At 43.1% G+C, this 21,455-nt stretch overlaps 1 protein-coding gene across 1 annotated transcript in view; it reads left to right on the top strand.

Moving 5' to 3' along the window:
- Positions 1-21,455, top strand: part of LOC131192516 (complement C4-like) — a 118,000-nt gene that overhangs the window by 84,038 nt on the left and 12,507 nt on the right. Inside the window, exons 28-35 of the mRNA XM_058171725.1 lie at positions 2,858-3,029; positions 6,863-7,050; positions 8,602-8,760; positions 9,704-9,763; positions 11,178-11,271; positions 13,482-13,650; positions 17,723-17,813; positions 19,477-19,551. Coding sequence (XP_058027708.1) covers positions 2,858-3,029; positions 6,863-7,050; positions 8,602-8,760; positions 9,704-9,763; positions 11,178-11,271; positions 13,482-13,650; positions 17,723-17,813; positions 19,477-19,551 — 1,008 coding nt within the window. The remainder of the gene's footprint in view (positions 1-2,857; positions 3,030-6,862; positions 7,051-8,601; positions 8,761-9,703; positions 9,764-11,177; positions 11,272-13,481; positions 13,651-17,722; positions 17,814-19,476; positions 19,552-21,455) is intronic.

Genomic DNA, 21,455 nt, shown 5'->3' on the forward strand with positions numbered 1-21,455 from the left:
CGAGTAAAGCTCCTTTCTCAGATTTGTTTCTGTGGCTGGGCCACTCCGATCCGTTTATGTACACATTGGAAGCAACCTACCCCATGTTGTCTACTACAGCTGTGTTTCTGAACCTCAGCAATTTTAAGGCTCGAGTTAATTCTGAACTTCAACTTCCAGAATTCCTCAGTGAACATTCTGGATTCATCATTCATTAGCCCATGCTGCCTGAGGAACTCTGGGAGTTATTTTTTTTTTTTATTTGAATTTATATCCCGCCCTTCTCCGAAGACTCAGGGTGGCTTACATTGTGTTAAGCAATAGTCTGGTTTTATTGTACTGCATTTGATTGTTATTTTTATCTGGCTGTTAACCACCCTGAGTCCTTCGGAAGAAGGGCGGTATAAAAATTAAATTATCATTATTATTATTATTATTATTGTTAATCCATTTGTATATTATATACAAAGTCAACTTTTATTGCCCCCAACAATCTGGGTCCTCATTTTACCTACCTTATAAAGGATGGAAGGCTGAGTCAACCTTGGGCCTGGTGGGGCTTGAACTTGCAGTAATTGCAAGCAGCTGTGTTAATAACAGACTGCATTAGTCTGTAGAGCCACCAGAGGCCCTACAGTTGAGGTCCGCATATCTTAAAGTTGCTGAGGTTCCGAAAAACTGTGGTACAGTTTAGCATCAAGAAATGTGTAATAAATAATAATAACAACAACAACAACAGCCACCCCATCTGAGCATCTGGCTGACTTTGCGATGATGATGATGATGATGATGATGATTACACAGCAAACGAGATAACTATGCTGGATTTCGTATCACAGATCACTAGTCGAACGCTCCCCAAGTGTTTAGGACTGCGTTATGTATCGGCCAATTATGCGAGCAGGTCCCAGTAAGGTGGCCTTCTGCAGCTGACCAATGGTGATCTTGTCAGCGCCAATCGTCTTTAAGTGCTTGCCTAGGTCTTTAGGCACAGCTCCCAGTGTGCCGAGTACCACTGGAACCACCTGCACTGGTTTATGCCAGAGTCTATGCAATTCGATTCTCAAATCTTGATATCTGGTGACTTTTTCCCCATCAATTCTGCTTTCACCAGGTATAGCAATATCAACTATCCATACTTTTTTCTTTTCCACAATCGTGATATCCGGGGTATTGTGTTCCAAAATAATAATAATAATAATAATAATAATAATAATAATAATAATAATAATAATAATAATAATAATAATAATAATAATAATAATAATAATAGTTGTTGTTGTTGTTGTTGTTGTTGTTGTTATTTACTTTGTTCATTAAACATGAAACTTGTCGTGTCCCACTCCTCCGCTGACGGCCGGGTCAGGGAAATCCGAATCAGGCGTGCCTCTGCAGTTCTGCCAAAGTCCTAGCAAAGTCCTCAGGGCAGGCAGGAGACCAGAAAGTGACTTCAGCAAGATATGTTTAGACTTTGCCTGACTCAGAGAATGCCAGAAAGCAGGTCCTTTATATAGGCCATGGGGTGTGGCTCCATGACTCAGCACTTAACCAGGTCTGCCCCTCCCTTCCTTCTGTTGCCTCCGTCTATCAAGTCTTCTGACGCGAGGGTCACTCCAGTCTGCAGCTGTTGCCAATTGACCTCCCTCAGGCTCACATGCTGTGGAGGAGGGGGAGGGGTCTAGTTGCTCCGTTTGCCTGGGCATGGAGCCAGAGCTGGGGACTGGAGATACTTCCTCCTCTTCAGCCTGTCTGGGCATGGAGCCAGGGCTGGGGCCGGGAGGCATACTAGGACATTCCTCCGTGTTCGGAAGCAGATAAGAAGGCCCCGGCTGTGGTGAGATCGGACGAGACACAACAAAACTCAGTCAACTGAACATTCAAAAAGGCATCACAAATACCATTGACTGGTGCTAATGGTTGATATGGGTTGCTGCCAGCATCCTAGGTATCAACCAAGCACCTTCTTAAGATGTACGATGTTCCAAGTAGCACAGTTTTTTGCAGTTCTGCTGGTGTTATTACAGAAAGCTGTAATTTGTTGACGTATCTTATAAAATTGCCCCAATGACAATGAGTATCACTGTTACATGTTTCACCCATAGCTGTGTAGTTTCAATGGCCAGGTCGCAATATTTCATGATTTTTTTCCAGTTCTTTTTCTTCAACTCGGGCACCTCCTGGTACCGCGATGTCAATAAATTGTACGTTTCGGGTTTTGACAACTGTGATTATTATTATTATTAACAGTTCCCATTCTGCGACAATATCTGTAACACCATCAAACTTCCAGATTTGACTATCCCAGGTCATGGGTGCGGACTCAATAGGTAGACAAAAATGCCAAACTCAGTTTGAACATCTGGCTCACTGTGCTAATAATAATAATAAACAAAACAACAACAACAACAATAATAATAATATAGTAATGAATATGCTACCTTAACAGTTCTTAACATTTCATTTCGTTATACGAGGTGCAGTGACAATAGAATAGAATAGAATTTTTTATTGGCCAAGTGTGATTGGACACACAAGGAATTTGTCTTGGTGCATACGCTGTCAGTGTACATAAAAGAAAAGATACCTTCATCAAGGTACAACACTTACAACACTTAATGACAGTCATATGGTACAAATTTAACATTTAATGATAAAGTAAACTAAATTAGGTCCTTGGTTAGAACTTGAACTGTTAAGTTTTTACCAGTTCCAGTTAGTGAATCGAATTGAAGATTAACCAATAATAATAATAATAATAATAATAATAATAATAATAATAATAATAATAATATAAAGTGTAATAATAAACCTGGCATAACCCAATGGTCATAAGTTGTGGGTCCCTAATTAGCTGCAATGTAATTTCTTTCTCTTCAAGAAAAATAGCTTGGAACTTGCAACGGCGTATCTTGCCAGATCCCTGGACGATCAGTCCCTGGGGCCGTACCCGCTGGCCATCAGCAGCTACGCCCTCGCATTCGCTTCTCAGGACCAATCCGCCATTGCTCTTGCTGGCAGCCGCCTGATGGGACTTTCCTTGGAAGATACAAGTATTTTCTCTCTTTCTTCATCTTCATGACACATTGTTTAAAATACCTGTTCTGGAATTTTGTGTGTGTGTGTATGTATGTGTGTGTGCGCGCGTGCATGCATTTGTGTGTGGTGTGTGTGTGTACAGGTAGTCCTCAACTTACGACCACAATTGAGCCCAACATTTCTGTTGCTAAGCGAGACCTTTGTTCAGTGAGTTTTGCCCCATTTTACGGCCTTTCTTGCCGCAGTTGTTAAGTGAATCACGGCAGTTGTTAAGTTAGTAAAACGGTTGTTAAGTGAATCCGGCTTCCCCCGTTGACTTTGATTGTCAGAAAGGTCACAAAAGGGGATCACATGACCCCAGGACAGTGCAGCCGTCACAAATATGTGCCAAGCATCTGAATTTTGATCCTGTGACCATAGAGATGCTGCAAAGTCATGTGTGAATAATGGTTGTAAGTCAATTTTTTAGTGCTGTTGTAACTTTGAGCGGTCACTAATACGTCGAGGACTACCTGCACAAAGTTGATTACTTGGAGGTTCAAGTAATGGTTGCAAGACTGAAAAACGGTTGTAAGCCACTCTTTTCAGTGCTGTAGTAACTCTGAATGATCACTAAACAAACAGTTGTAAGTCTAGGAGTACATGCAGTGGTGGGATTCAGCCGGTTCGCACCACTTCGGGAGAACCGGTTGTTAACTGTCTGAGCAGTTTGGCAAACTGGTTGTTGGAAGAAATCATTAGGGCAGAGAACTGGTTGTTAAATTACTTGAATCCCACCACTGAGTACATGTATGTGTATGAGTATGTCAGTTCTGCAACCCAACAAGAAAGACACAGACTTCAGAGGATAATTAGAACTGCAGAAAAAATAATTGCTACCAACCTGCCTTCCATTGAGGACCTGTATACTGCACGAATCAAGAAGAGGGCCGTGAAAATATTTACAGATCCCTCACATCCTGGACATAAACTGTTTCAACTCCTACCCTCAAAATGACGCTATAGAGCACTGCACACCAAAACAACTAGACACAAGAACAGTTTTTTCCCGAAGGCCATCACTCTGCTAAACAAATAATTCCCTCAACACTGTCAAACTATTTACTGAATCTGCACTACTATTAATTTTCTCATCGTTCCCATCACCAATCTCTTTCCACTTATGACTGTATGACTATAACTTGTGGCTGGCAATCCTTATGATTTATATTGATATATTGATCATCAATTGTGTTGTAAATGTTGTACCTTGATGAACGTATCTTTTCTTTTATGTACACTGAGAGCATATGCACCAAGACAAATTCCTTGTGTGTCCAATCACACTTGGCCAATAAAAATTCTATTCTATTCTATTCTATTCTATTCTATTCTATTCTATTCTATTCTATTCTATGTGTATGTGAATGCGTAGGTGTATATGTAGTGTTGTAACAACTGATTTGCTTCGCATGACCTCCAGAGGCCGGAAACAGGCCCATTTCCAGACTTCCGGTACTTCTGGTAGGCCTGTTTTTCACCCTCCTCAGGCTCATAACATAACATAACAAGAGTTGGAAGGGACCTTGGAGGCCTTCTAGTCCAACCCCCTGCCCATGCAGGAAACCCTACACCATCTCAGACAGATGGTTATCCAACATTTTCTTAAAAATTTCCAGTGTTGGAGCATTCACAACTTCTGAAGGCAAGTCGTTCCACTTATTAATTGTTCTATGTCAGGAAATTTCTCCTTAGTTCTAAGTTGCTTCTTTCCTTGATCAGTTTCCACCCATTGCTTCTTATCCTACCCTCAGGTGCTTTGGAGAATAGTTTGACTCCCTCTTCTTTGTGGCAACCCCTGAGATATTGGAACACTGCTCTCATGTCTCCCCGAGTCCTTCTTTTTATTAAGCTAGACATACCCAGTTCCTGCAACCGTTCTTCATATGTTTTAGCCTCCAGTCCCCTAATCATCTTTGTTGCTCTTCTCTGCACTCTTTCTAGAGTCTCAACATCTTTTTTACATCATGGCGACCATCGTGGCTCCAGTGGCTTTTGTTGAGCCTCCGGGAGGGTGAAACCAACCTCCCCCAGGCACCGAAAACCCTCCAAAGGCTAGAAACAGGCCCATTTCTGGACTTCTGATAGGACTGTTTTTCGCCTTCCCAGAGCCTCTGCGTGCGCGCTGCACTTACCTGGCATCCAAAAGAGGCTGCATGGAGACCCAGGGGAGGAGAGGGGAGGGGAAGGGAGGGGTGGGCTTTCTGCTACCCGTTTAGGCAAACCGGTCCAAACCGGCTGCTTCTGTCCATTCAAACCTCAACCCACCTCAAACCCGAAGCACTGAACTGGGAGCCTTTCCAGAGACATGAGCTCAGGGAGTTTCAACCTTCCCAGGAAGACCAAACAGAGATAATTCTACTTGATTGTAAAGCTACATTAACAGAATCTTGCAAAGCTAAAAGTACAGGTAGTCCTTGACTTACAACAGTTCATTTGGTGACTGTTCAACATTACAACGGCACTGAAAAAAGCGACTTATGACGGGTTTTCACTCTTACGGCCATTGCAGCATCCCCATGGTCACATGATCAAAATTCGGGTGCTTGGCAACTGGTTCATATTTATGACAGTTGCAGTGTCGGAAGGTCATGCAATCACCTGCAGTGATCTTCTGACAAGCAAAGTCAGTGGGGAAGCCAGATTCATTTAACAAGTGTGTTACTTACTTAACAACTGTAGCAAGAAAGATCATAAAATGGGGCAAAACTCACTTAACAAATGTCCCATTTAGCAACATAACTTTGGGGCTCAGTTGTGGTCAGAAGTTGAGGGCTACCTATCATTTGAACCTGGTTAGTAGTTACAATATTTGTGTTTCATGTGAGAACTCTAGTTTGATTGGTTCTACACGTTTGTGCTCTTATGCACGCCCCTTATGGTCCTCTTAGGAATGAGGTGAGGTCAATATTAGAAAGTTTTTGGTTAAAGCTTTTAGGATTATGGGAAGAGACCACAGAGTCAGGTAAAGTGTTCCAAGCACTGATGATTCTGTTACAGAAGTCATATTTTCTGCAATCTAGATTAAAGCGGTTAACATTAAGTTTAAATCTATTGGTTGCTCTTGTGTTATTGCAATTAAAGCTGAAGTAGTCTTTAACAAGAAGGACATTACAATAGATGATTCTATGAGTTAAACTTAGGTCTTGTCGAAGGCGAGGGAGTTCCAAGTTTTCTAAGCCTAGGATTTCAAGTCTGGTGGGATAAGGTATTTTGTTGTTTTCAGAGGAATGGAGAACTCTTCTTCTAAAATATTTCTGGACACGTTCAATTGTATTGATGTCAGAAATGTGGTGAGGGTTCCAGACAGGCGAGCTGTATTCTAGAATTGGTCTAGCAAATGTTTTATATGCTCTGGTTAGTAGTGTAGGATTTTTGGAAAAGAAGCTATGCAAGATTAGGTTTACAACTCTTAGAACCTTTTTTGCTATGTAGTTGCAGTGGGCTTTGGCACTTAGATCATTTGATATGAAAACTCCAAAGTCTTTAACAGGGTGGGGGTCATCTGTAAGGTGGTTGGAATGGATGGAATGGGACAGGATGGGATGGATGGATGGAATGGATGGATGGATGGAATGGATGGATGGATGGATGGATGGATGGTTGGATGGATGGATGGATGGAATGGATGGATGGATGGATGAATGGGATGGATGAATGGATGGATGGATGGGCGGATGGGCGGATGGATGGATGAAGGAATGGAATGGCATTGAGTGAGTGAGTAAGTCTGTCAGTCAAAAACACACATTTAAGCATAACTTCTGCTTTGGCCTTAAGTTCTGTTCTCTCATTCTTGGCCCTCCAGACAGCAGCATGATATTCTGGTTAGCCGGTGAGGACCATCGTACCAGGATACCTTCAGCTATCTCAGTAGAGGCCACAAGCTACGCCCTTCTCTACTTAGTGAAGCAAAATGATGCTGCAAGAGCTGGCAAGGTGGCTAAGTGGCTGACCGAGCAGAGGAACTATGGAGGAGGATTCAGATCGACACAGGTACTGGCTGAACTTAGAAGGGATTTCCTGACAATTAGAACAAGAAACCAGTGAAATGACCTTTCTCCAGAAATTGTGGATGCTCCATCATTGGAAGTTTTGAAGAAGAGATTGGACAACCATTTGTCTGAAATGGTATAGGGTTTCCTGCCTGGCAGGGGGTTGGACTCTGTTATTCTGTAACCCTTATTGCAGTGACGGCTAACCTTTTTGCCGTTGTGTGCCAAAAATGGGGGGAGCAGGGGGGATTGCGTGCATGCATGCCCACACCCATAATTCAATGATCCCCCTGCTTTTGGCACGTGATGGCAAAAAGGTTACCCGGTAGGCCTGTTTTCACCCTCCCCAGGCTCAGAGGCTTGAGAGGGCGAAAACGGCCTTCCCCACCCCCCTGGAGACCCTGTGGAGGCCAGAAACGGCCCATTTCCCGACTTCCAATGGGACCGGAAGGCCCGAAAATCAGCTGGCCAGCGCCCGCATGCACACTGGAGCTGAGCTAGGGCAATGCTCACGTGCCCACAGATATGGCTCTGCATGCCACCTGTAGCATGCGTGCCATAGGTTCACCATCACGGCCTTATCGGAAAAGGAGTGAAAGCACGGATGAATACAGACTGGGAATGAGAGTTGGCATTTTTTGTAAGAGGAAATTTAGGTCTGGAGGGATAAGAAGGATGGGTGTATGTGAGGCGAAGAGATGCTGTCTGAGGAATGGTCAGATAAGAGACAGCATAGCCCACAACTGCATAACAGGTAGAGTAACTAGCCTCAGAAGGGACTTTCCTCAGCTTCTTGGGCTGTAAAGAAGATGGTGGGAGATTTGTACTTTCAGATTGCAAGATTCTGTTGATTTAGCCTTGCCACGAAGTAGAATTAGCTCATCTGGTTGCATTTCCTGTCTAGCCCATGGCTGACAGTGGTTGATCAGAATGACAGGACTGTTCCTGAGAAGAGGGCTTGAACTTTATGTCTCAGTAGAGCCTAATGCTGGGAAAGATTAAGGGCAAAAGAAGAAAGGGACGACAGAGAATGAGGTGGCTGGATGGAGTCACTGAAGCAGTCGGTGTGAACTTAAATGGACTCCAGATGATGGTAGAGGACAGGAAGGCCTGGAGGAACGTTGTCCATGGGGGTCACGATGGGTCAGACATGACTTCGCAACTAACAACAAGAACAAAAAAAGGGCGTGATGGACAATGGCAGAACTCCCTCAAAGATTGAAAAGAGGATCAGCCCACACAGGCAAAAACAAACAGTGATGGTGTAATGTTACGATCCTAGATGAGTAGACTCACTATAAGCTGCAAATGAGAGAGATGCAGTTTCTGTCTGTCTATGAAAAATATTATCAAACACAGACTGGAAGGGGGAAAAATGCCTTAAAAATAGATTATATCGGGTAAAGGCCTGTACAGCTAATCCTCAACTTAAAATGACAATTGCGACCAGAATTTCTGCTTCGAAGTAAGGCAATTGTTAGGGTAGTTGTGCCCAATTTTATAACCATTTTTGCCACGGTTTTCTGACTTCTATGCTGGCTTCTCTTCCCAGGACACCGTGGTGGCTTTGGAAGCCCTTTCCTCCTACTGGATCAGCACTTTCAAAGAAGAAGGGAATGAACTAACAGTTACTCTTAAAATCCCGGGAAAACACTTGCCTATTCAGTTTTCCTTTGGAAGATCCAATGATCCAATCCAGGAAGAGCTTCAGGTACCCATGTTGACATGGCTGTTTATGTGCTGAGGAATTATTATTATTATTATTTATTAAATTTTTATACTGCCCTTCTCCCGAAGGACTCAGGGCGGTGTACAGCCAACGATAAAACAAAATATATACAATTAAAACAACATTTAAAACATAGCAAATTATAAAGGCTGATAAATTAAAATTTAGATTTTAAAATTTTTAAATATTAATAAACCCCAAATTTAAAATTCTACACTATTATGCCAGTATATAATATAATATGCAGATGGGTATAAACCAGTGGTGGGATTCAGCCGGTTCGCACCTATTCGGGAGAACTGGTTGTTAACTTAGCAGTTCGGAGAACCGGTTGTTGGAAGAAATCTTATTTTGCTTTTTTTTCCACTTTACAGGACTAATCCTGTAAGGAAGGCAGGAAGGGAACATTCTGGTTTTTTTAGCCTAATCTTTATTGCCCTGCTTACAGAAACTGCCTCTCTGGTTAACCCTTATTACATTGTAACAGCTAAGGCGAAGCGCCCATCGATATGAGTGATGTTGAGTTGGCCACGCCCACACGGTCACATGACTGCTAAGCCACGCCTAACCAGCTGGTCATTAGGGTAGAGAACCGGTTGTTAAATTATTTGAATCCCACCACTGGTATAAACCCATCCAGTCCTTTCTACTGCTCAAGGTCCATTCCAACTTGTATTCTGTTATTCTGTTGCCAACTTTGACAAACTACTGATTTAAAAGATATTGCTAGCAAACATTCAAATAGCAGATCTTGCAATTTGTTGTGTGTAAAAAGGCTTTTTTGCAATTAGGTTTCAGACTGTCTTTTGTATTTATGTGTTTGCAAGGAAATTTATATGCAGAGCATATGGTTTGTCGAATTTTGGCAATGCTATTTTTGTTGTTATTCTACACGGTAATTCTGGCATTTTTTTTCCCCCTTCAGTTTTCTTTGGGAAATGACATTGACGTAAAAGTGGAAGGAAAAGGGAAAGGAACTCTGACTGTAAGTAATTTCATACTACTATTATAACAATATTGAATTATTACTATGATTTTTACTATGATTAGAGACTATACACAAGTAATCCTCGACTTACAAGCACAATTTCTGTTGTTAACGGAGTTTTGCCCCATTTTATGACCTTTCTGGCCACTGTTGTTAAATGGACAACAGTTAGTAGAACGGCTGTTAAGTGAATCTGGCTTCCACATTGACTTTGCTTGTGAGCAGGTTGCAAAAGGAGATCACATTAATCGTTTCATAGTTCCCATCACCTATCTCTTTCCACTTATGACTGTATGACTATAACTTGTTGCTGGCAATCCTTATGATTTATATTGATATATTGATCATCAATTGTGTTGTAAATGTTGTACCTTGATGAAAGTATCTTTTCTTTTATGTACACTGAGAGCATATGCACCAAGACAAATTCCTTGTGTGTCCAATCACACTTGGCCAATAAAATTCTATTCTATTCTATTCTATTCTACATGACGCAGCAATGGTCATAAATATGAACCAATTGTCCAGCGTCTGAGTTTCGATCACGTGACCATGGAGGACCACTACAAAGATGGTAACTGTGAAAAACAGTTATAGGTCACTTTTTTCAGTGTTGTTGTAACTTTGAATGGTCACTAAATGAACTGTTGTAAGTTGAGAACTACCTGTAATGGGTCTTTTTCTTTTAGCCTCACAGCAGGGTTGAAAAATAGGTAGGGGTAGTGCCTGACTTACAATCGTTCATTTAATGACCATTTGAAGTTACAACGGCACTGAAAAAAGTGATTTAGGATCAAGCCTCACACTTACGACTGTCATAGCATCCCCATGGTCATGTGATCAAAAGTCCGGCACAGCGCATACAACCACATATATTTATGATGGTTGCAATGTCCCAGAGTCACGTGATCTACGTTTGCAATCTTTCCAGCTGGCTCCCAGCAAGCAAAGTCAATGGGGGAAGCCAGATTTGTTATCAGCTGTGTAATTCAGTTAATAACCGTAGGGGAAATTGGTGGGCCACAGTTGAAAACCTACATCCATGAGCAGCTAAGGAAGCGGTGGGGTTAATATGTGTGGGCTTACTTTGGAATAACTAAAAGTTTCTCCCTCCTTCCAGCACGGGGTGTCAAACTCACATCACCATGGCAGTGTCATGTGACGTATCGGGACTTCCCCCACCCTTCACTAAACTGAGTGTGGGCGTGGCCAGAATGAGACGCATCCGGCCCTTGGGCCGGGAGTTGGACAGCCCTGTTCTAGCACATTGCATCTCAACCTTGGCAACTTGATTCTGGGAGTTGAATCCATCCATTTTAAAGTTGCCAAGGTTGAAAAACATTATTCTCGCACGACTTAACAGCATCCCTGAGGAGAGGGAAAACTTATATTCTCTTCCTTATCCTTCCAGGTTCTCAAGCAGTTTCATGTTTTGGCTGTCCAGAACAACACCTGTCAAACTCTTGGGCTAGAAGTGACCGTGAGCGGCTCTATTCGCCGAAATAGTACGTCAGGGATTGGGGACTGTGGGTTTTTATTTTTTTTTAATAATTGATTGGTGTTTTTTTCCCCATTTTGTTTGAATTACTAAAAACAACATAGCTGGGCCAACACATCGCCGATTGTTGCTTGACGTGAACTGTCCTGTAGAGAGAGATGGATGGCTTATAAATGTAATAAGTAAATAAAAATAAAGTCCATGAACTTCTGTGGCTGAGACTGCTAATGCAGTCTGTTATTAACAGCAGCGGCTTGAAATTACTGCAGGTTCTAGTCCCACCAGGCCCAAGGTTGACTCAGCCTTCCATCCTTTATAAGGTAGGGAAAATGAGGATCCAGATTGTTGGGGGCAATAAAAGTTGACTTTGTATATATTATACAAATGGATGAAGACTATTGCTAACATAGTGTAAGCTGCCCTGAGTCTTCGGAGAAGGGCGGGATATAAATGCAAATTTTAAAAAAACAGGAGAGAACTGATACAAATTGGAGAGCTTTGTTACTCTTTTCCTCTCTCTTAGTTTGGGGTTAGCCTTCATATGTTGTGCTTGTATACAATGATCGCTCTTTGGGAAGAATCGTGTAAAACATGATTGCTTTATGGTTGGCTATTTTTATACAAAGTGCTAGACCAGTGGTGGGTTGCCCCCGGTTCAAACCAGTAGTAAAACTGATGGGAGGCTCCGCCCACCGACCCGGATCGCGAGCAAGCGCAAGCGATCCCATTGCAAACCGGTAGTAAAGGTAAGTAGAACCCACCCCTGTGCTAGACCATGGTTTAATTCCTGTTTAGGCAAAAAACAATCTCAGACAAATAGTTGCCCAATCTTTTCTTAAAAGATTCCAGTGTTGGAGTACCCATAACTTCTGAAGAGAAGCGTTCCACTGGTTGATGGTTCTAAGTGTCACAAAATTTCTCCTTAGTTCTAGGTTGCTTCTTTCCTTGATTACTTTCCATCCTTTGCTTCTGGTCCTGCCTTCTTCAGGTGCTTTGGAGAATAGTTTGCCCCCTTCTTCTTTGTGGCAGCCCCTTAAATATTGGAACACTGCTATCATGTCACCCCTAGTCCTTGTCTACGGAGATTCTCAGCCATCCAGGTGAGGGTTGTCCCAAAGGTGTTTTTTCAAGAGACAACTGGACTTTCTGGATTTTCTTTGAAGACATTTCACTTCTCATCCAAGAAGCTTCTTCTTCGCTGATTCATTCTTCTTGAAAAAGCATGTTTGGGACCTTCTTTTCATTAAACTAGACCAGGGATCTGCAACCTTAAACACTCAAAGAGCCATTTGGACCCGTTTCCCACAGAAAAGAAAACACCGGGAGCCACAAAACCCTTCCGGTGCCTGACTATTTCTTGAGCGGCCACTAAACTAGCATATGTAGTTGAATTAAACTTTTTTTTCCCTGAAACTTTTCTTTTCTTGGATTTATCCATGGTTGGCTTACCAGGGGTTGAAAAGCTCAATAAATCATGTGCCGGTCGGTGTCACACATTGGCAGTTGTGATACATATTTTGAGTGACAGGGAGCTGCAGTAGAAAGAGCCACATGCGGCTCCAGAGCAGCAGGTTGCTGACCCTTGAACTAGATGTATCCAGTTCCTGCAGCCCTTCTTCCTATGAGGCACATTCCCTATTCAGTGTGCCTATGCAAAAAGCAAATATGTGTCGTGTCCCACTCTTCCGCTGACGGCTGGGTCAGGGAAATCCGAATCAGGCGTGCCTCTGCAGCTCTGCCAAAGTCCTAGCAAAGTCCTCAGGGCAGGCAGGAGACCAGAAAGTGACTTCAGCAAGATATGTTTAGACTTTGCCTGACTCAGAGAATGCCAGAAAGCAGATCCTTTATATAGGCCATGGGGTGTGGCTCCATGACTCAGCACTTATCCAGGCCTGCCCCTCCCTTCCTTCTGTTGCCTCCGCCTATCAAGTCTTCTGACGCGAGGGTCACTCCAGTCGGCAGCTGTTGGCAATTGACCTCCCTCAGGCTCACATGCTGTGGAGGAGGGGGAGGGGTCTAGTTGCTCCGTTTGCCTGGGCATGGAGCCAGAGCTGGGGCCGGGAGGCATACTAGGAAATTCCTCCGTGTTCGGAAGCAGATAAGAAGGCTGTGGTGAGATCGGATGAGACACAACAATATGTTCCACACCTCACAATGCCAATGGTCTTTGTTCTGTGTAGATCCTTGTTAAGATTTGTCTTTATTTTCTTATTGCAGCTGAAATGGAAGATTACTATTATGAATACGAAGATCTTCCACCCACATCACCACCTGCTAGCCAGCCATTGTCACGGATTGAGTTATTTGATGCCCGGCAGCGCCGAAAGAGGGAGACCAAAGACACTGAACAGTCAAAACATGATGTCACCTACGAAGTCTGCTTCTGGTAAATTGGGATGGGGGAACCATGTTGTTAGAATTGTTGAGAGCGGGCTGGCAATAAGCGGTGGGCTACTTGACAGGTATTGAATTGAATTGAATTGAATTGAATTTTTTATTTATTGCTGGGGTGTTTTTTCCCCATTTTATTTATTTATTTAGACTGCTTTAGTTTTATTTATTTATTTATTTATTTTGACTGGTTTACTATTTATTTATTTTGATGGGTTTAATTTTTATTTCTTTATTTTCACAGGTTTATTTGTTTATTTTTTTATTGCTGGGGATTTTTTCCATTTCATTTATTTATTTAAACTGGTTTAGTTTTTATTTTATTTATTTATTCTGACTGGTTTATTTTTATTTATTTATTTATTTTGACTGGTTTATTATTTATTTATTTTGATGGGTTAAATTTTTATTTCTTTATTTTCACAGGTTTGTTTGTTTGTTTGTTTGTTTATTTATTTATTTATTTATTTATTTATTTATTGCTGGGGTTTTTTTTCCATTTCATTTATTCATTTAAGCTGGTTTAGTTTTTATTTTATTTATTTATTTTGACTGGTTTGTTATTTATTTATTTTGACGGGTTTAATTTTTATTTATTTTCTTTCTTTTCACAGGTTTATTTATTTATTTATATCCCGCTTTTATTTTATTTTTAACAAATACAGGTAGTCCTCGAATTGCAACCGTTGCATTAAGTGACTGTTCAAAATTACAACAGCATTGAAAATAGTGACTTACGACCATTTTTCATACTTACAACCATAGCAGCATCCCCAGGGTCATGTGATCAAAATTCAGACTTTGGCCATTGACTCGTATTGACCGTTGTACTGTCCCGGAGTCACGTGATCCCCTTTTGCGACTTTCTGACAAGCAATGGGGAAGCCAGATTCACTTAGCAACCATGTTATTAACATTAACAACTGCAGTGATTCACTTAACGAGAAAAGTCGTAAAATGGAGCAAAACTCACTTAACAAATGTCTCACTTAGCAACAAAAATTTTGGCCTCAGTTGTGGTCGTAAGTCAAGGACAACCTGTATCTGTAATAGCTGAGCCTCCTGGAATAATGAATCAAGACCCGCGGCTATATAAATATTTTAAATGAATAAATTTAAATAAATAAACCGCCCTTGGGGAATCCAACCTACTACATTCCACCGCATGACCCTAAGTCAGAACTACAGATTGTCCTCGACTTACGACCACTACTGAGCCCAAGATTTATGTTGCTGAGTGAGACATTAAGCGAGTTTTGCCCCATTTTATGACTTTTTTTTTTGGCCACACTTTTTAAGTGAATCAGTGCAGTTGTTAACCACATAGTTGTTCAATGAATCTGGTTTCTCCACTGACTTTGCTTGTCAGAAGGTCGCGAAATGATGGTCACGTGACTCCAGGATGCTGCAACCGTCCTAAATGTGGGTCAGTGGTCAAGCATCCGAATGTCGTCGTAAATGTGAAAAATGGTCATAGGACATTTTTTTTCAGTGCCATTGTAACTGGTCACCAAAGTGGCCCTGAAAGAAGTGACTAAGGACCAGTTTTCAGACTGAACGACCATAATAATAATAATAATAATAATAATAATAATAATAATAATAATAATAATAATAATAATAATAATAATATTTTAATTTTATACCGCCTTCTCCGAAGGACTCAGGGCGGTGAACAGCCAAGTAAAACAATACAATATATTACAATAAAACTATTTAAAAACTTATTCAATGTGGCCTAAATTTAGATATAAAATACATAATATAAAATAAACCCCATTTAAAACCGAATTAAAACCCTATCAAGCCAGTCCTGCTCGGAAGAATAGGTACGCTTCAGCTCATGCGAAAAGTCCGGAGGTCAGGAAGTTGTCAAATCCTGGGGAAGCTCGTTCCAGAGGGTAGGTGCCCCCACAGAGAAGGCTCTCCCCCTGGGGGTCGCCAGCCGACACTGTTTGGCTGACGGCACCCTGAGGAGACCCTCTCTATGGGAGCGTACCGGTCGGTGGGAGGCATGTGGTAGCAGAAGGCGGTCCTGAAGATATCCCGGTCCTATGCCATGGAGCGCTTTAAAGGTGATAACCAACACCTTGAAGTGCACCCAGAAGACCACAGGTAGCCAGTGCAGCCTGCGCAGGATTGGTGTTATATGGGAGCCACGAGTGGCTCCCTCTATCACCCGCACAGCTGCATTCTGGACCAACTGAAGCCTCCGGGTGCTCCTCAAGGGGAGCCCCATGTAGAGAGCATTGCAGTAGTCCAGGCGAGAAGTGACGAGGGCGTGAGTGACCGTGCATAAGGCATCCCGGTCTAGAAAGGGGCGCAACTGGCGCACCAGGCGAACCTGGTAAAAAGCTCTCCTGGAGACGGTCGCCAAATGATCTTCAAAGGACAACCGTCCATCCAGGAGAACACCCAGATTGCGCACCCTCTCCATTGGGGCCACACCCGCCTCCAACAGTCAGCCGCGGTTGCAGCTGGCTGTACCGGGATGCTGGCATCCACAGCCACTCAGTCTTGGAGGGGTTGAGCTTGAGCCTGTTTCTCCCCATCCAGACCCGCACGGCCTCCAAACACCGAGACAGCATTTCGACAGCTTCATTGGGGTGGTCAGGGGTGGAAATGTACAGCTGGGTGTCATCCGCGTACAGTTGGTAACTCACCCCAAAACCACTGATGACCTCACCCAACGGCTTCATATAGATGTTGAACAGGAGAGGCGAGAGAATCGACCCCTGTGGCACCCCACAAAGGAGGTGCCTCGAGGTCGATCTCTGCCCCCCTGCCAACACCGTCTGCGATCGGTCGGAGAGATAGGACGAGAATCACCGAAACACGGTGCCTCCCACTCCTAAACTCCCCAACCGTCGCAGCAGGATACCATGGTCGATGGTATCAAAAGCCACTGAGAAATCTAGGAGAACCAGGGCAGAGGAATAACCCCTATCCCGGGCCCTCCAGAGGTCATCCACCAACGCGACCAAAGCTGTCTCCGTGCTGTACCCGGGTCGAAAACCGGACTGGAACGGGTCTAGATAGACAGATTCATCCAGGTACTGGGGTAACTGATGTGCCACCACACTCTCAACAACCTTCACCACAAAGCGAAGGTTGGAAACTGGACGATAGTTACCTAAAACAGCTGGGTCCAGGGAGGGCTTCTTGAGGAGGGGCCTCACCACCGCCTCTTTCAAGGCGGTGGGAACAACACCCTCCCCCAAGGAAGCGTTGACAATTCCCTGGAGCCAGCCTCGTGTCACCTCCCGGGTGGCCAGCACCAACCAGGAGGGACACGGGTCCAATAAACATGTGGTGGCATTCAGCCGTCCCAGCAACCTGTCCATGTCCTCGGGAGCCACAGGATCAAACTCCTCCCAGATGGTCTCAACAAGACTAGCCTCCGTCATCTCGCCCGGAACTACCCAGTTTTGGTCCAGACCGTCCCAAAGCTGAGCGATTTTGTCAAACAGATACCTGCTGAATTCCTCAGCACAACCCTGTGGTCACGTGATCAAAATTTGGGTGCTTGGCAACCGGCGCATAGTTATGATTGTTGCACTGTATGTGACCACCATTTGTAACCTCCCCAGCTGGCTTTTGATAAGCAAAATCAACGAGGGAAGCCAGATTCATTTAACAACCACACGATTCACTTCACAATGGCAGTGATTCACTTAACGACAGTGACCAATGGTCACAAAATGGGGCACAACGCACTTAATGTTTGTCTTGCTTAAGAATGGAAACGTTGGCCTCCATGGTGGTCAGGCCTGTCAAATTGGCGGCCTGCAGGCCGGATGTGTCGCATGCAGGCCACGCCCACCACGGCTCCGCAAAGGCAAAAAAAGTCACTATACACCACCATACGACACATGACGCAATCGAGTTTGACACACATGCTTGTGGTTGTAACTCAAGGACTACCTGTGTCAACGTTATGTGGTCCACTTCATCCAACGTCATCATCTGATGTTTCTATTAAACCACAGAGGTCAACTAAATCAAACGAAAGGCGTTGAACAATCTCTCCCACCTCCCAACCTTTCTCTCTTTATCTTTCTCTACAGGAGACAACAGGGGGCCCGTGTTTCTGGCATGGTCATTGTTGACATCACCCTGTTGAGTGGCTTTCAGCCTGATGAGGTGGACCTTGCTCAGGTAGCTCTTGACAAAGGGTTGGACTTCCCTTTAATAGCAATAGCACTTAGCCTTATATACCGCTTCACAGTGCTTTACAGCCCTCTCTAAGCGGTTTATAGTCAGCCTGGTGCCCCTAACCATCTGCGTTCTCATTTTACCCACCTCGGAGGGATGGAAGGTTGAGTCAACCTTGAGCCGGTCAGGATTAAACTGCTGGCAGTCGGCAGAATTAGCCTGCAATACTGCATTCCTTTTTTATTATTATTATTTACATATAAGTATATCGAACAAAGTGTGACCATCCTGGCAATTCATAAAATCATATAATGTCTCATTCCGATCTTCTTAGCCCAATTGTTTCATGTTCCGACTCCCATCTTGTGTTTCTAGCCATTGATAAAATTTGTTCCATGTGTCATAATATCCTGTCTCTCCTTTGTTTTTAATTCTAACGTTAATCTATTCATTTCTGCACATATTAATATCTTCCTTATTATCTCCTTTTCTGAGATATTCCTTATTATCTCCTTTTCTGAAGGTGTGTTTTCACATTTCCATTGCTGAGCATATACCATTCTTACTGCCGTCAGGATGTGTACAGTGGTGGGATTCAGCCGGTTCGCACTTATTTGGGAGAACCGGTTGTTAGAAGAAATCTTATTTTGTTTTTTTTCCCCACTTTACAGGACTAATCCTGTAAGGAAGGCAGGAAGGAAACATTCTGGTGTTGTTTCTAGCTTATCTATATTGCCCTGCCTACAGAAACTGCCTCTCTGGTTAACCCTTATTACATTGTAACAGCTAAGGCAAAGCACCCATCGACGTGAGTGATGTTGAGTTGGCCACACCCACATGGTCACATGACCACCAAGCCACGCCTACCCACCTGGTCATTAGGGTAGAGAACCAGTTGTTAAATTATTTGAATCCCACCACTGGATGTGTAGTATTAGGTATCCTGCTTCATTCACCTCTTTTCTGGCTCTTCATTGGAAAGCGATGTCTGGATTTCAGGCCTCCGAGGCCTGTTAAGTGAACCTATTGGTTACACCATCTGCCCTTGGCACCATCCTCTTTTCTCAGTATTGTAATACTTTTTTATCTTTTAAAACAACAAGACATAACAAACAGCAACATAAAACATATACTCCTTCTTTACATCAGCTTCGTATCGGTAATCCTCTATTATTTACATTTTTCCCTCTAGTTTTCTTTAATTATAGTTATCTTTTTGTCCTATTATCCCTTATTTCTATATATATTCCATCATACCCGTCAATATAACAATACATTTTCTTGAATGCACTACCTTTTTTTTGTGACCTTTTCCCCTTTTTACTCATTTACCATTTCTACTTTCTGTCCAATTATACAATTTATTCCATACTACGTAACATTCTGTATCTTCCTTTTCTTTATCTCCTTTGTTAATTTATCTATCTCAGCACAGTCCAGAATTTTCCTTATCACTTCCTCCTCCGATGGTATATTCTCGTTTTTCCAGTTCTGTGCATGAGATATTCTTGCGGCTATTGTTATGTGTAGATTTAGATATCTTATTTCTTTACTGTATTTGCTTTCTCAGTATTGATAGCTGGCAGGAAAACATTCATCAACCGCAAGACCACTCGATTTGAGAGATCTATTCCTTATGACTTTTCCATCCTTCCCTTCTCTGCAGCTGCAAGAGGTCCCTGACCAATACATCAACCACTGGGAGATTCAAGGACAACGGCTGCTCCTGTATTTTGACCAGGTGGGACAATTTTCTACAAAACAATATATTCAGAGGGGTGGTTGGAGAAGGCAAGGCAGAGCGGTGCGGTGGCCTAGAGGTGGAGCTCTCGCCTCACAATCGGGAGGCTGTGTTCGATCCTAGGTAAAGGCTGATATTTCTCTTTCTGGGCACGATGAGAATATATTTCTGTTGCAAAATTCCGCATTGGCAACAGGAAGGGCATCCAGCCAGTAAACACTCAGTTCCATTCAGTTGTCCCAACTCCACCCCGCAATGGATTACAGGTCATTAGATGATAGTTGGAGAAGGCAGTTTTATTGACATGTTCATATGGACTTTGGAGTCCTTGGTGGTTTCAGAGCTTGGTTTGCTTGAAGATGTTCTACTACCCAACTAAGGAATATCATCCATTGTGCAATGAGGCGCCTGTGAGCAAACAACCAAACTCAGAGAGCACCATGGTCTCGTCCCAAAATCTCAAAAACTTTAACCAAAAACTATCTACCATTGACCTCACTCCATTTCTAAGAGGTCTGTAAGGGGCGTGCATAAGAGCACAAGCGTGCCTACCGTTCCTGTCCTATTGTTTTCCTTCATTATATCCAATTAATATAGTTATTACATACTCATACTCATATATATGCTTATATATTGTATAATTATTTCATACTTATGCTTATATATACTGTGTGACAAAAAAAAAAAAGGATTCCCATAGTTCAACCCTGACCTGTATACAGTCTCACCTGTTGAAAGCAGATGTGCTTCTGCACGTCTGTGTGGGAAAGAAAGCTAAAACACACAGGTTAGCCCTCAACTTATGACCATTCATTTAACAACTGTTCAAAGTTATGACGATCGTGAAAACAGGGACTTAATGATTGGTCCTCACACGTAACAACCATTGTAGCATCTCTGCAGTCATAATGTCAGGGTTCCAAGGAACACCCCCAACGAAATAAAGCTCTGAGGCTTGAGGTTCCTCAAAGTTCCAATTTATTAGAGTTGTCATGTTGGCACAGCTGGGAAAACCCGAAACTGAAAGCTTCCAGGTTTTCCACACTCAGTTAACAGTTCACAGCCCTGCCCCACACCCCACAAGTTCATCATATTGTCCAATCAACTCTTCACACTCAATTGGATACAGTCTTCGGGCAGTCTACATCGGACGCAGGCAAAAGTCCTTGAATATGGAATGTTGTTATGACTAACTTTCTACCGCTCCAACAACAACCCTCTCCCCCAGCTAAAATATGTGGCAGTTAAGAAGCAAAAAGAAAATTGCCTTCCAAAACTGACACACACAATCAAACTTCAGGTGCTTGGCAACCATGTATTTATGACGATTACGGCATCCATGATTGTCATTTGTGACCTTCCCGGGGGGGCTTCTAACAAGCAAAGTCAATAGGGCAGTGATGGCTAACCTTTGTCGGACTGAGTGCCCAATGCGACCGTGCATGCAAACCCCCAAAATGCAATGCATGCGTGCTGTCCCGCATGCACCCCACCCCATGTATCCCCATGCGCCCCGCCCCTCATGCATGCACACGCAGCCCCATGCATGCGTCCCGCCCCCCAGACATGCACAGCAGAGACCCGAAGACCAGGTGGCTGGCGGGAGGTGCGCATGCATGCGCGGCGGAGCTGAGTTGGGACAACACCTCACATGCCCACAGAGAGGGCTTGCATGTCACCTCTGGCACGCATGCCATAGGTTTGCCACCACGGCAATAGAATAGAATAGAATAGAATAGAATAGAATAGAATAGAATAGAATAGAATAGAATAGAATAGAATAGAATAGAATAGAATAGAATAGAATTTTTTATTGGCCAAGTGTGATTGGACACACAAGGAATTTGTCTTGGTGCAGATGCTCTCAGTGTACATAAAAGAAAAGATACGTTCATCAAGGTACA

This window comes from Ahaetulla prasina, chromosome 2 (assembly GCF_028640845.1).
Source record: "Ahaetulla prasina isolate Xishuangbanna chromosome 2, ASM2864084v1, whole genome shotgun sequence".
NCBI classification, from domain to species: Eukaryota; Metazoa; Chordata; class Lepidosauria; order Squamata; family Colubridae; genus Ahaetulla; species Ahaetulla prasina.